The sequence below is a fragment of the Oncorhynchus nerka genome, linkage group LG15 (assembly GCF_034236695.1).
Source record: "Oncorhynchus nerka isolate Pitt River linkage group LG15, Oner_Uvic_2.0, whole genome shotgun sequence".
NCBI lineage: Eukaryota > Metazoa > Chordata > Actinopteri > Salmoniformes > Salmonidae > Oncorhynchus > Oncorhynchus nerka.
The window spans coordinates 70,497,652-70,512,542 of NC_088410.1; the positions used below are offsets into that span (position 1 = coordinate 70,497,652).

Consider the following 14,891-nt stretch of genomic DNA (forward strand, 5'->3'; position numbering starts at 1 on the left):
ATATACCACTCCAGGTGATACTGTAGGTTAAGGTAGTGGTTTATATACCACTCCAGGTGAGGATACTGTAGGTTAAGGTAGTGGTTTATATACCACTCCAGGTGATGATACTGTAGGTTAAGGTAGTGGTTTATATACCACTCCAGGTGATGATACTGTAGGTTAAGGTAGTGGTTTATATACCACTCCAGGTGGTAGTGGTTAAGGTAGTGGTTTATATACCACTCCAGGTGAGGATACTGTAGGTTAAGGTAGTGGTTTATATACCACTCCAGGTGATGATACTGTAGGTTAAGGTAGTGGTTTATATACCACTCCAGGTGATGATACTGTAGGTTAAGGTAGGTTAAGGTAGTGGTTTATATACCACTCCAGGTGATGATACTGTAGGTTAAGGTAGTGGTTTATATACCACTCCAGGTGATGATACTGTAGGTTAAGGTAGTGGTTTATATACCACTCCAGGTGATGATACTGTAGGTTAAGGTAGTGGTTTATATACCACTCCAGGTGATGATACTGTAGGTTAAGGTAGTGGTTTATATACCACTCCAGGTGATGATACTGTAGGTTAAGGTAGTGGTTTATATACCACCACTCCAGGTGAGGATACTGTAGGTTAAGGTAGTGGTTTATATACCACTCCAGGTGATGATACTGTAGGTTAAGGTAGTGGTTTATATACCACTCCAGGTGATGATACTGTAGGTTAAGGTAGTGGTTTATATACCACTCCAGGTGATGATACTGTAGGTTAAGGTAGTGGTTTATATACCACTCCAGGTGAGGATACAGTAGGTTAAGGTAGTGGTTTATATACCACTCCAGGTGATGATACTGTAGGTTAAGGTAGTGGTTTATATACCACTCCAGGTGAGGATACAGTAGGTTAAGGTAGTGGTTTATATACCACTCCAGGTGATGATACTGTAGGTTAAGGTTAAGGTAGTGGTTTATATACCACTCCAGGTGAGGATACTGTAGGTTAAGGTTAATGTAGTGGTTTATATACCACTCCAGGTGAGGATACAGTAGGTTAAGGTAGTGGGTTATATACCACTCCAGGTGATGATACTGTAGGTTAAGGTAGTGGTTTATATACCACTCCAGGTGATGATACTGTAGGTTAAGGTAGTGGTTTATATACCACTCCAGGTGATGATACTGTAGGTTAAGGTAGTGGTTTATATACCACTCCAGGTGATGATACTGTAGGTTAAGGTAGTGGTTTATATACCACTCCAGGTGAGGATACTGTAGGGTTAAGGTAGTGGTTTATATACCACTCCAGGTGAGGATACTGTTAGGAGGTTAAGGTAGTGGTTTATATGTCCAGGTGGTTTATATACAGTAGGTTAAGGTAGTGGTTTATATACCACTCCAGGTGATGATACTGTAGGTTAAGGTAGTGGTTTATATACCACTCCAGGTGATGATACTGTAGGTTAAGGTAGTGGTTTATATACCACTCCAGGTGATGATACTGTAGGTTAAGGGTAGTGGTTTATATACCACTCCAGGTGATGATACAGTAGGTTAAGGTAGTGGTTTATATACCACTCCAGGTGAGGATACTGTAGGTTAAGGTAGTGGTTACCACTCCAGGGATGATACTGTAGGTTAAGGTAGTGGTTTATATACCACTCCAGGTGATGATACTGTAGGTTAAGGTAGTGGTTTATATACCACTCCAGGTGATGATACTGTAGGTTAGGTAGTGGTTAAGGTAGTGGTTTATATACCACTCCAGGTGAGGATTATACTGTAGGTTAAGGTAGTGGTTTATATACCACTCCAGGTGATGATACTGTAGGTTAAGGTAGTGGTTTATATACCACTCCAGGTGATGATACTGTAGGTTAAGGTAGTGGTTTATATACCACTCCAGGTGATGATACTGTAGGTTAAGGTAGTGGTTTATATACCACTCCAGGTGAGGATACTGTAGGTTAAGGTAGTGGTTTATATACCACTCCAGGTGATGATACAGTAGGTTAAGGTAGTGGTTTATATACCACTCCAGGTGATGATACAGTAGGTTAGGTAGTGGTTTATATACCACTCCAGGTGATGATACTGTAGGTTAAGGTAGTGGTTTATATACCACTCCAGGTGATGATACTGTAGGTTAAGGTAGTGGTTTATATACCACTCCAGGTGATGATACAGTAGGTTAAGGTAGTGGTTTATATACCACTCCAGGTGATGATACTGTAGGTTAAGGTAGTGGTTTATATACCACTCCAGGTGATGATACAGTAGGTTAAGGTAGTGGTTTATATACCACTCCAGGTGATGATACTGTAGGTTAAGGTAGTGGTTTATATACCACCTCCAGGTGATGATACTGTAGGTTAAGGTAGTGGTTTATATACCACTCCAGGTGATGATACTGTAGGTTAAGGTAGTGGTTTATATACCACTCCAGGTGATGATACTGTAGGTTAAGGTAGTGGTTTATATACCACTCCAGGTGATGATACTGTAGGTTAAGGTAGTGGTTTATATACCACTCCAGGTGATGATACTGTAGGGTTACCAAGGTAGTGGTTTATATACCACTCCAGGTGATGATACAGTAGGTTAAGGTAGTGGTTTATATACCACTCCAGGTGAGGATACAGTAGGTTAAGGTAGTGGTTTATATACCACTCCAGGTGATGATACTGTAGGTTAAGGTTAAGGTAGTGGTTTATATATCACTCCAGGTGAGGATACTGTGAGTTAAGGTTAAGGTAGTGGTTTATATACCACTCCAGGTGAGGATACAGTAGGTTAAGGTAGTGGGTTATATACCCCTCCAGGTGATGATACTGTAGGTTAAGGTAGTGGTTTATATACCACTCCAGGTGATGATACTGTAGGTTAAGGTAGTGGTTTATATACCACTCCAGGTGATGATACTGTAGGTTAAGGTAGTAGTTTATATACCACTCCAGGTGATGATACTGTAGGTTAAGGTAGTGGTTTATATACCACTCCAGGTGATGATACTGTAGGTTAAGGTTAAGGTAGTGGTTTATATACCACTCCAGGTGAGGATACTGTAGGTTAAGGTAGTGGTTTATATACCACTCCAGGTGATGATACTGTAGGTTAAGGTTAAGGTAGTGGTTTATATACCACTCCAGGGGATTATACAGTAGGTTAAGGTAGTGGTTTATATACCACTCCAGGTGATGATACTGTAGGTTAAGGTAGTGGTTTATACCACTCCAGGTGATGATACTGTAGGTTAAGGTAGTGGTTTATATACCACTCCAGGTGATGATACTGTAGGTTAAGGGTAGTGGTTTATATACCACTCCAGGTGATGATACTGTAGGTTAAGGTAGTGGTTTATATACCACTCCAGGTGATGATACTGTAGGTTAAGGTAGTGGTTTATATACCACTCCAGGTGATGATACTGTAGGTTAAGGTAGTGGTTTATATACCACTCCAGGTGATGATACTGTAGGTTAAGGTAGTGGTTTATATACCACTCCAGGTGATGATACTGTAGGTTAAGGTAGTGGTTTATATACCACTCCAGGTGATGATACTGTAGGTTAAGGTAGTGGTTTATATACCACTCCAGGTGATGATACTGTAGGTTAAGGTAGTGGTTTATATACCACTCCAGGTGATGATACTGTAGGTTAGGTTAAGGTAGTGGTTTATATACCACTCCAGGTGAGGATACAGTAGGTTAAGGTAGTGGTTTATATACCACTCCAGGTGATGATACTGTAGGTTAAGGTAGTGGTTTATATACCACTCCAGGTGATGATACTGTAGGTTAAGGTAGTGGTTTATATACCACTCCAGGTGATGATACTGTAGGTTAAGGTAGTGGTTTTATATACCACTCCAGGTGATGATACTGTAGGTTAATGTAGTGGTTTATATACCACTCCAGGTGAGGATACAGTAGGTTAAGGTAGTGGTTTATATACCACTCCAGGTGATGATACAGTAGGTTAAGGTAGTGGTTTATATACCACCCCAGGTGATGATACTGTAGGTTAAGGTAGTGGTTTATATACCACTCCAGGTGATGATACAGTAGGTTAAGGTAGTGGTTTATATACCACTTCAGGTGATGATACAGTAGGTTAAGGTAGTGGTTTATATACCACTCCAGGTGATGATACAGTAGGTTAAGGTAGTGGTTTATATACCACCCCAGGTGATGATACTGTAGGTTAAGGTAGTGGTTTATATACCACTCCAGGTGATGATACAGTAGGTTAAGGTAGTGGTTTATATACCACTCCAGGTGATGATACAGTAGGTTAAGGTAGTGGTTTATATACCACTCCAGGTGATGATACTGTAGGTTAAGGTAGTGGTTTATATACCACTCCAGGTAATGATACTGTAGGTTAAGGTAGTGGTTTATATACCACTCCAGGTAATGATACTGTAGGTTAAGGTAGTGGTTTATATACCACTCCAGGTGATGATACAGTAGGTTAAGGTAGTGGTTTATATACCACCCCAGGTGATGATACTGTAGGTTAAGGTAGTGGTTTATATACCACTCCAGGTGATGATACAGTAGGTTAAGGTAGTGGTTTATATACCACTCCAGGTGATGATACAGTAGGTTAAGGTAGTGGTTTATATACCACTCCAGGTGATGATACTGTAGGTTAAGGTAGTGGTTTATATACCACTCCAGGTGATGATACTGTAGGTTAAGGTAGTGGTTTATACCACTCCAGGTGATGATACTGTAGGTTAAGGTAGTGGTTTATATACCACTCCAGGTGATGATACTGTAGGTTAAGGTTAATGTAGTGGTTTATATACCACTCCAGGTGATGATACAGTAGGTTAAGGTAGTGGTTTATATACCACTCCAGGTGATGATACAGTTAAGGGGATGATACTGTAGGTTAAGGTAGTGGTTTATATACCACTCCAGGTGATGATACTGTAGGTTAAGGTAGTGGTTTATATACCACTCCAGGTGATGATACTGTAGGTTAAGGTAGTGGTTTATATACCACTCCAGGTGATGATACTGTAGGTTAAGGTAGTGGTTTATATACCACTCCAGGTGAGGATACAGTAGGTTAAGGTAGTGGTTTATATACCACTCCAGGTGATGATACTGTAGGTTAAGGTTAAGGTAGTGGTTTATATATCACTCCAGGTGATGATACAGTAGGTTAAGTTTAAGGTAGTGGTTTATATACCACTCCAGGTGATGATACTGTAGGTTAAGGTAGTGGTTTATATACCACTCCAGGTGAGGATACTGTAGGTTAAGGTAGTGGTTTATATACCACTCCAGGTGATGATACTGTAGGTTAAGGTTAAGGTAGTGGTTTATATACCACCCCAGGTGATGATACTGTAGGTTAAGGTAGTGGTTTATATACCACTCCAGGTGATGATACTGTAGGTTAAGGTAGTGGTTTATATACCACTCCAGGTGAGGATACAGTAGGTTGAGGTAGTGGTTTATATATGACTCCAGGTGATGATACTGTAGGTTAAGGTTAATGTAGTGGTTTATATACCACTCCAGGTGAGGATACTGTAGGTTAAGGTAGTGGTTTATATATCACTCCAGGTGAGGATACAGTAGGTTAAGGTAGTGGTTTATATACCACTCCAGGTGAGGATACAGTAGGTTAAGGTAGTGGTTTATGTACCACTCCAGGTGATGATACAGTAGGTTAAGGTAGTGGTTTATATACCACCCCAGGTGATGATACTGTAGGTTAAGGTAGTGGTTTATATACCACTCCAGGTGATGATACAGTAGGTTAAGGTAGTGGTTTATATACCACTTCAGGTGATGATACAGTAGGTTAAGGTAGTGGTTTATATACCACTCCAGGTGATGATACAGTAGGTTAAGGTAGTGGTTTATATACCACCCCAGGTGATGATACTGTAGGTTAAGGTAGTGGTTTATATACCACTCCAGGTGATGATACTGTAGGTTAAGGTAGTGGTTTATATACCACTCCAGGGGATGATACTGTAGGTTAAGGTAGTGGTTTATATACCACTCCAAGTGATGATACTGTAGGTTAAGGTAGTGGTTTATATACCACTCCAGGTGATGATACTGTAGGTTAAGGTAGTGGTTTATATACCACTCCAGGTGATGATACTGTAGGTTAAGGTTAAGGTCGTGGTTTATATACCACTCCAGGTGAGGATACAGTAGGTTAAGGTAGTGGTTTATATACCACTCCAGGGGATTATACTGTAGGTTAAGGTAGTGGTTTATATACCACTCCAGGTGATGATACTGTAGGTTAAGGTAGTGGTTTATATACCACTCCAGGTGATGATACTGTAGGTTAAGGTAGTGGTTTTATATACCACTCCAGGTGATGATACTGTAGGTTAATGTAGTGGTTTATATACCACTCCAGGTGAGGATACTGTAGGTTAAGGTAGTGGTTTATGTACCACTCCAGGTGATGATACAGTAGGTTAAGGTAGTGGTTTATATACCACCCCAGGTGATGATACTGTAGGTTAAGGTAGTGGTTTATATACCACTCCAGGTGATGATACAGTAGGTTAAGGTAGTGGTTTATATACCACTTCAGGTGATGATACAGTAGGTTAAGGTAGTGGTTTATATACCACTCCAGGTGATGATACAGTAGGTTAAGGTAGTGGTTTATATACCACCCCAGGTGATGATACTGTAGGTTAAGGTAGTGGTTTATATACCACTCCAGGTGATGATACAGTAGGTTAAGGTAGTGGTTTATATACCACTCCAGGTGATGATACAGTAGGTTAAGGTAGTGGTTTATATACCACTCCAGGTGATGATACTGTAGGTTAAGGTAGTGGTTTATATACCACTCCAGGTGATGATACTGTAGGTTAAGGTAGTGGTTTATACCACTCCAGGTGATGATACTGTAGGTTAAGGTAGTGGTTTATATACCACTCCAGGTGATGATACTGTAGGTTAAGGTTAATGTAGTGGTTTATATACCACTCCAGGTGATGATACAGTAGGTTAAGGTAGTGGTTTATATACCACTCCAGGTGATGATACTGTAGGTTAAGGGGATGATACTGTAGGTTAAGGTAGTGGTTTATATACCACTCCAGGTGATGATACTGTAGGTTAAGGTAGTGGTTTATATACCACTCCAGGTGATGATACTGTAGGTTAAGGTAGTGGTTTATATACCACTCCAGGTGAGGATACAGTAGGTTAAGGTAGTGGTTTATATACCACTCCAGGTGATGATACTGTAGGTTAAGGTTAAGGTAGTGGTTTATATATCACTCCAGGTGATGATACAGTAGGTTAAGTTTAAGGTAGTGGTTTATATACCACTCCAGGTGATGATACTGTAGGTTAAGGTAGTGGTTTATATACCACTCCAGGTGAGGATACTGTAGGTTAAGGTAGTGGTTTATATACCACTCCAGGTGATGATACTGTAGGTTAAGGTTAAGGTAGTGGTTTATATACCACCCCAGGTGATGATACTGTAGGTTAAGGTAGTGGTTTATATACCACTCCAGGTGATGATACTGTAGGTTAAGGTAGTGGTTTATATACCACTCCAGGTGAGGATACAGTAGGTTGAGGTAGTGGTTTATATATGACTCCAGGTGATGATACTGTAGGTTAAGGTTAATGTAGTGGTTTATATACCACTCCAGGTGAGGATACTGTAGGTTAAGGTAGTGGTTTATATATCACTCCAGGTGAGGATACAGTAGGTTAAGGTAGTGGTTTATATACCACTCCAGGTGAGGATACAGTAGGTTAAGGTAGTGGTTTATATACCACTCCAGGTGAGGATACAGTAGGTTAAGGTAGTGGTTTATATACCACTCCAGGTGAGGATACTGTAGGTTAAGGTAGTGGTTTATATACCACTCCAGGTGACGATACTGTAGGTTAAGGTAGTGGTTTATATACCACTCCAGGTGAGGATACTGTAGGTTAAGGTAGTGGTTTATATACCACTCCAGGTGATGATACTGTAGGTTAAGGTAGTGGTTTATATACCACTCCAGGTGATGATACTGTAGGTTAAGGTAGTGGTTTATATACCACTCCAGGTGATGATACTGTAGGTTAAGGTAGTGGTTTATATACCACTCCAGGTGAGGATACTGTAGGTTAAGGTAGTGGTTTATATACCACTCCAGGTGATGATACTGTAGGTTAAGGTAGTGGTTTATATACCACTCCAGGTGATGATACTGTAGGTTCAGGTAGTGGTTTATATACCACTCCAGGTGATGATACTGTAGGTTAAGGTAGTGGTTTATATACCACTCCAGGTGATGATACTGTAGGTTAAGGTTAAGGTAGTGGTTTATATACCACTCCAGGTGATGATACTGTAGGTTAAGGTAGTGGTTTATATACCACCCCAGGTGATGATACTGTAGGTTAAGGTAGTGGTTTATATACCACTCCAGGTGATGATACTGTAGGTTAAGGTAGTGGTTTATATACCACTCCAGGTGATGATACTGTAGGTTAAGGTAGTGGTTTATATACCACTCCAGGTGATGATACTGTAGGTTAAGGTAGTGGTTTATATACCACTCCAGGTGATGATACTGTAGGTTAAGGTTAAGGTAGTGGTTTATATACCACTCCAGGTGATGATACTGTAGGTTAAGGTAGTGGTTTATATACCACCCCAGGTGATGATACTGTAGGTTAAGGTAGTGGTTTATATACCACTCCAGGTGATGATACTGTAGGTTAAGGTAGTGGTTTATATACCACCCCAGGTGATGATACTGTAGGTTAAGGTAGTGGTTTATATACCACCCCAGGTGATGATACTGTAGGTTAAGGTAGTGGTTTGTGAAGGGGTTGTTTAATTTTTGCGAGAGTTAGGTAAAGGGTAAGGTTGTGGTGGAGGTTAGGGGTCAGGGGTTAGAGGTTATACCTCTAGCCAGGAGACCACAGTGGGTCCATCCCACTGGGCGAAGGGCAGTCCTCTCCTCCTGGCCTCCTCTAGCAGCTCATGTCTGACACAGAGACAGGGGAGAGAGACAGGTTGAGAGACAGAGAAAGAGAGAGATAAGATAAATAGTGAGAGAGAGGTCTTCACAGCTTCGAAAATGTTATTTACAATCCAACTGTCAGAGACAACAATTAGTTGACCTTGTATGTGTGTGTGTGGGGGGGGGGGGGGGGGGGCAGAGATCTTACTTCTTCCTCCTGCGGTCTCTCTCTGCCTGTGTGCCCAGCTTGCCCAGAGTCATGGTGTCTCCGATGCTCATCTCAAAGTCTACTAAGACACACAGCAGACACACATCCCTTTACATATAGTAGTAGCCTAAGTAGTAGCCTATGACAAGACAAGTAATGGTGATGTAGGTGCAGGTACGGGTGTGTTACCTCCTAGCATCAGGGCAGGTAAAGCCTGTCCCTCCCTCCCCAGGGTACCTCCTCCCTCAATCTTGCCCTTCTCCTTGCTCTTCCCAAACAGACGACCTATAGACGACTTGATGCCCTTCTTCGCTTTACCCCTGTAGAGAGAGAGAGACAAAGAGAGAGAGCAAGAGAGAGACGGGGGGGGAGAGGGAGAGAGGGGGGAGAGAGTCAGGGAGTACATGAGAGTGAGTGTGATTAATTGACCAGGTGTGTGTGTGTTTACCCTCGTCCGTCCTCCAGACTGCCAGTGAGTTGGGCAAAGTTGGTGTCCAGTCTCAGACTGCGGGGGGAGGAGGGGGGAGACGTCTCACACTTAATAGTAGCCTTGTCCTCACGGGTCTCCACTGGAGACTAGAGGGAGAGAGAGGAGGAGGAGGGGAGAGGAGGGGGAGAGAGGGGAGGAGGGAGAGAGAGAGGAGTAGGGGGAGAGAGAGGGGAGGAGGGAGAGTGAAGGGGAGAGAGGGGGAGAGAGGGGAGGAGGGAGAGAGGGGAGAGAGGGGAGGGGGAGAGAGGGGAGGAGGAGGAGGGGAGAGAGGGGAGGAGGGAGAGAGAGAGGAGGAGGGAGAGAGAGAGGAGGAGGAGGGGAGAGGAGGGGAGAGAGGGGAGGAGGGAGAGAGAGAGGAGTAGGGGGGAGAGGGGAGGAGGGGGAGAGAGGAGGAGGAGGAGGGGAGAGAGGGGAGGAGGGGGAGAGAGAGGAGGAGGGGAGAGAGAGGAGAGGAGGAGGAGGGGAGAGAGGGAGGAGGGGAGAGAGGAGGAGGGGAGAGAGGAGGAGGGGAGAGAGAGGAAATGAGAGAGAGAGGAAATGAGAGAGAGAGAGAGAGAGAGAGAGAGAGAGAGAGAGAGAGAGAGAGAGAGAGAGAGAGAGAGAGAGAGGTGGAAAAGAGTGAAGGCACTTTACCAGGGTCAGTGGGCTTCCAATAGGAGCCAACACTTTCTGACAGAGGCTGTGACACCTTGTCCAGTGGGAATAATCATGTCCTTCCTATCGCAACCTTGAAAACTGTGCTAATTTCAGTTCATTACGTCCCAAAATCTCTTAAAATAACTGCTGTATTCTAAGCAAGGCTGGGAACTATATTGTCTCTCTTAGTTTTGTCAGGTTAAGATTAAGAGAAAACTGACTTACTGCTATTTTCCTGCGGTGTTTTCTTAAGTCGCTCGGCTGTTAGAGACGGGAGGCAGACACAGACACAGAGTTAGACACACAGACACACAGTTAGACACTAATAGGTGTTACACATCAAAACCAGTTACTAGTAACTGAAGAGAGAACGCATAAGCAGCAGTGGAGTGACTTTTTCTTTTACATGTAAACATTGTGTGAGTTCAATCCAGATGTGCATTCAGGTTAGTCCTCTTTGGTGTGTGTGTGTGTGTGTGTGTGTGTGTGTGTGTGTATGTGTGTGTCACCAGGGTCATGATGCCCAGCTGGTGGCTGGCATTGTGGGCGTGGTGTTTGGGAGTAGAGCATCCACTGGTGGGCGGGGATGAGGAGGAGGCCAGTGATTGGGCTGTAGCTGAGGTTGGCATGGTTCGGGGGCGGAGTGTAACATTGAGTCCGTCCATGCTACCGCTGTTCACACGAGACTCTATCTCATCTGCCCTGAGGTCAGCTGACTCCCTCTCCACCTGGATCATCCTGCACCACAGAGAGAGAACAATGAGACATGATAACTACATCAAAGACTTAGAACTAACCCAAGATAGACCACAGAGAGAGAACAATGAGACATGATAACTACAAAGACTTAGAACTAACCCAAGATAGACCACAGAGAGAGAACAATGAGACATGATAACTACATCAAAGACTTAGAACTAACCCAAGATAGACCACAGAGAGAGAACAATGAGACATGATAACTACAAAGACTTAGAACTAACCCAAGATAGACCACAGAGAGAGAACAATGAGACATGATAACTACAAAGACTTAGAACTAACCCAAGATAGACCACAGAGAGAGAACAATGAGACATGATAACTACAAAGACTTTTAGAACTAACCCAAGATAGACCACAGAGAGAGAACAATGAGACATGATAACTACAAAGACTTAGAACTAACCCAATATAGACCACAGAGAGAGAACAATGAGACATGATAACTACAAAGACTTAGAACTAACCCAAGATAGACCACAGAGAGAGAACAATGAGACATGATAACTACAAAGACTTTTAGAACTAACCCAAGATAGACCACAGAGAGAGAACAATGAGACATGATAACTACAAAATCTTAGAACTAACCCAAGATAGACCACAGAGAGAGAACAATGAGACATGATAACTACAAAGACTTAGAACTAACCCAAGATAGACCACAGAGAGAGAACAATGAGACATGATAACTACAAAGACTTAGAACTAACCCAAGATAGACCACAGAGAGAGAACAATGAGACATGATAACTACAAAGACTTTTAGAACTAACCCAAGATAGACCACAGAGAGAGAACAATGAGACATGATAACTACAAAGACTTAGTACTAACCCAAGATAGACCACAGAGAGAGAACAATGAGACATGATAACTACAAAGACTTAGTACTAACCCAAGATAGACCACAGAGAGAGAACAATGAGACATAATAACTACATCAAAGACTTTTAGAACTAACCCAAGATAGACCACAGCCTGTCCTTTCCAATGGGAGCAAATTAATTACAGTGGGCAGAGCCAAGCATGAGCTAGCGAGATCCTATTGGCAGGTTGTAGCATGTATTTGCATATTTCCATTAGGGAACACCTGCTCTGTGAAGTGTGTGTGTCCAATAACTCAATTCACCCTCTGCACTAGTTCTAAACAATTACATTTTTGAAACTTTGGCAAGGAGTACAACATTTTGTCTGTTTCATAACAGATTTTAGTTTTGGGGAAAGAAAACTGTATTGAGATCAAATGTTTAATCGATGAGAAAATGTGCAGAATGTCGGACAAAATCCATCTGGCTCCATCTTCTCCAACTGCCGGCCACTGGGCTTCCTCTCATCACCATATTTGGTGGTGAGTGGAAATGCCAACCGGATGTGTGTTCTCTTACCTGATCTCCTCATTGATGGCATCCAGCTGCTCCTGCAGCATCAGAGCCAGAGTCTGTGCATCTGATTGGCCGTTGGGTGACAGAAGGGCGGAGCTAACATCATCATCTATGTCTGACTCTGCTTCCATGTCACCGCCCAGGAGGTGACTGACGCTGCCCCGTAGAGACGAGTAGTCCTGCTCACACACCGCACACACCTGTAGGGTAGATACACACACACACTGTTACAAATCACACACACCTGTAGGGTAGATACACACACACACTGTTACAAATCACACACACCAGTAGGGTAGTTACACACACACACTGTTACAAATCACACACACCTGTAGGGTAGATACACACACACACCTGTATGATAGACACACAAACATACACTGTTACAAATCACACACACACACACACACACCTGTACAGTAGATACACACACACTGTTACAAATCACACACACACCTGTACAGTAGATACACACATCAGATTACACACAGTCAGATATCCAAACAAATCCACACTCACATGTCATATTGAAACACTTTCCAGACATTCATTCTGATAAAGAAACACCACTTACAGCACACAGAAGTATGTCCAAGGTGTCAGGGCCCAGAGAGAGAAGTCAGAGAGAGAAGCATTGGTTAGGTGAGAGCTGTACGCAATGAGGGACACATGCAGTGTGTTTCACAAGACACTAACAACAGGGAGGAGAGGAGAGAGGAAGAGAGGAGGAGGGAGAGGAAGAGAAGAGACACTAACAACAGGGAGGAGAGGAGGGGAGGAGGGGAGAGGAAGAGAAGAGACACTAACAACAGGGAGGAGAGGAGGGGAGGAGGGGAGAGGAGACACTAACAACAGGGAGGAGAGGAGGAGAGGAGGGGAGAGGAGACACTAACAACAGGGAGGAGAGGAGGGGAGAGGAAGAGAAGAGACACTAACAACAGGGAGGAGAGGAGGAGGAGGAGGGGAGAGGAGACACTAACAACAGGGAGGAGAGGAGGAGGAGGGGAGAGGAGACACTAACAACAGGGAGGAGAGGAGGGGAGGAGGGAGAGGAAGAGAAGAGACACTAACAACAGGGAGGAGAGGAGGGGAGGAGGGGAGAGGAGACACTAACAACAGGGAGGAGAGGAGGGGAGGAGGGGAGAGGAGACACTAACAACAGGGAGGAGAGGAGGAGGAGGGGAGAGGGAAGAGGAGACACTAACAACAGGGAGGAGAGGAGGAGGAGGGAGAGGGGGAGGAGGGGAGAGGGGAGACACTAACAACAGGGGGAGGAGAGGAGGGAGGAGACACTAACAACAGGGAGGAGAGGAGGAGGAGAGAGAGAGACACTAACAACAGGGAGAGAGGAGGGGAGGAGGAGGGAGAGGAGACACTAACAACAGGGAGGGAGGAGGAGGACACTAACAACAGGGAGGAGGAGGGAGGAGGGGAGAGGAGACACTAACAACAGGGAGGAGAGGAGGGGAGGAGGGGGAGAGGAGACACTAACAACAACAGGAGAGGAGGGGAGGAGGGAGAGGAAGAGAAGAGACACTAACAACAGGGGAGGAGGAGGGGAGGGGGGGAGAGGAGGAGGGGAGAGGAGACACTAACAACAGGGAGGAGAGGAGGGGAGGAGGGGAGAGGAAGAGAAGAGACACTAACAACAGGGAGGAGAGGAGGGGATGAGGGGAGAGGAGGAGGGGAGAGGAGACACTAACAACAGGGAGGAGAGGAGGGGAGGAGGGGAGGAGGAGAAGAGACACTAACAACAGGGAGGAGAGGAGGGGAGGAGGGGGAGAGGAGACACTAACAACAGGAAGGAGAGGAGGGGAGGAGGGGAGAGGAAGAGAAGAGACACTAACAACAGGGAGGGGGAGGAGAGGGAGGAGACACTAACAACAGGGAGGGGAGGAGGGGAGAGGAGACACTAACAACAGGGAGAGAGGAGGAGGAGGAGGGAGGAGACACTAACAACAGGGAGGAGAGGAGGGGAGGAGGGGAGAGAGAGACACTAACAACAGGGAGGAGAGGAGGGGGAGGAGGGGAGAGGAGACACTAACAACAGGGAGGAGGAGGGGAGAGGAAGGAGACACTAACAACAGGAGGAGAGGAGGAGGAGGAGGGAGAGGAGACACTAACAACAGGAGGAGAGGAGGGGAGGAGGGGAGAGAGAGACACTAACAACAACAGGGGGAGGAGAGGAGGGGAGGAGGGGAGAGGAGACACTAACAACAGGGAGGAGAGGAGGGAGGAGGGGAGGGAAGAGAAGAGACACTAACAACAGGGAGGAGGAGGAGAGGAGACACTAACAACAGGGGGGAGGAGGAGAGGGGAGAGGAGACACTAACAACAGGGAGGAGAGGAGGGGAGGAGGGGAGAGAGACACTAACAACAGGGAGGAGAGGAGGGGGAGGAGACACTAACAACAGGGGAGGAAGAGAAGAGACACTAACAACAGGGAGGA

At 44.6% G+C, this 14,891-nt stretch overlaps 1 protein-coding gene across 1 annotated transcript in view; it reads right to left on the bottom strand.

The window, feature by feature from the left end:
- The window catches only part of LOC115125478 (liprin-alpha-4-like), a 208,437-nt gene that overhangs the window by 58,954 nt on the left and 134,592 nt on the right, over positions 1–14,891 (bottom strand). The window contains 7 exon segments of the mRNA XM_065001860.1: positions 8,901–8,982; positions 9,167–9,245; positions 9,356–9,486; positions 9,615–9,742; positions 10,518–10,553; positions 10,802–11,030; positions 12,443–12,639. Of these exon segments, the coding sequence (XP_064857932.1) occupies positions 8,901–8,982; positions 9,167–9,245; positions 9,356–9,486; positions 9,615–9,742; positions 10,518–10,553; positions 10,802–11,030; positions 12,443–12,639 (882 nt within the window).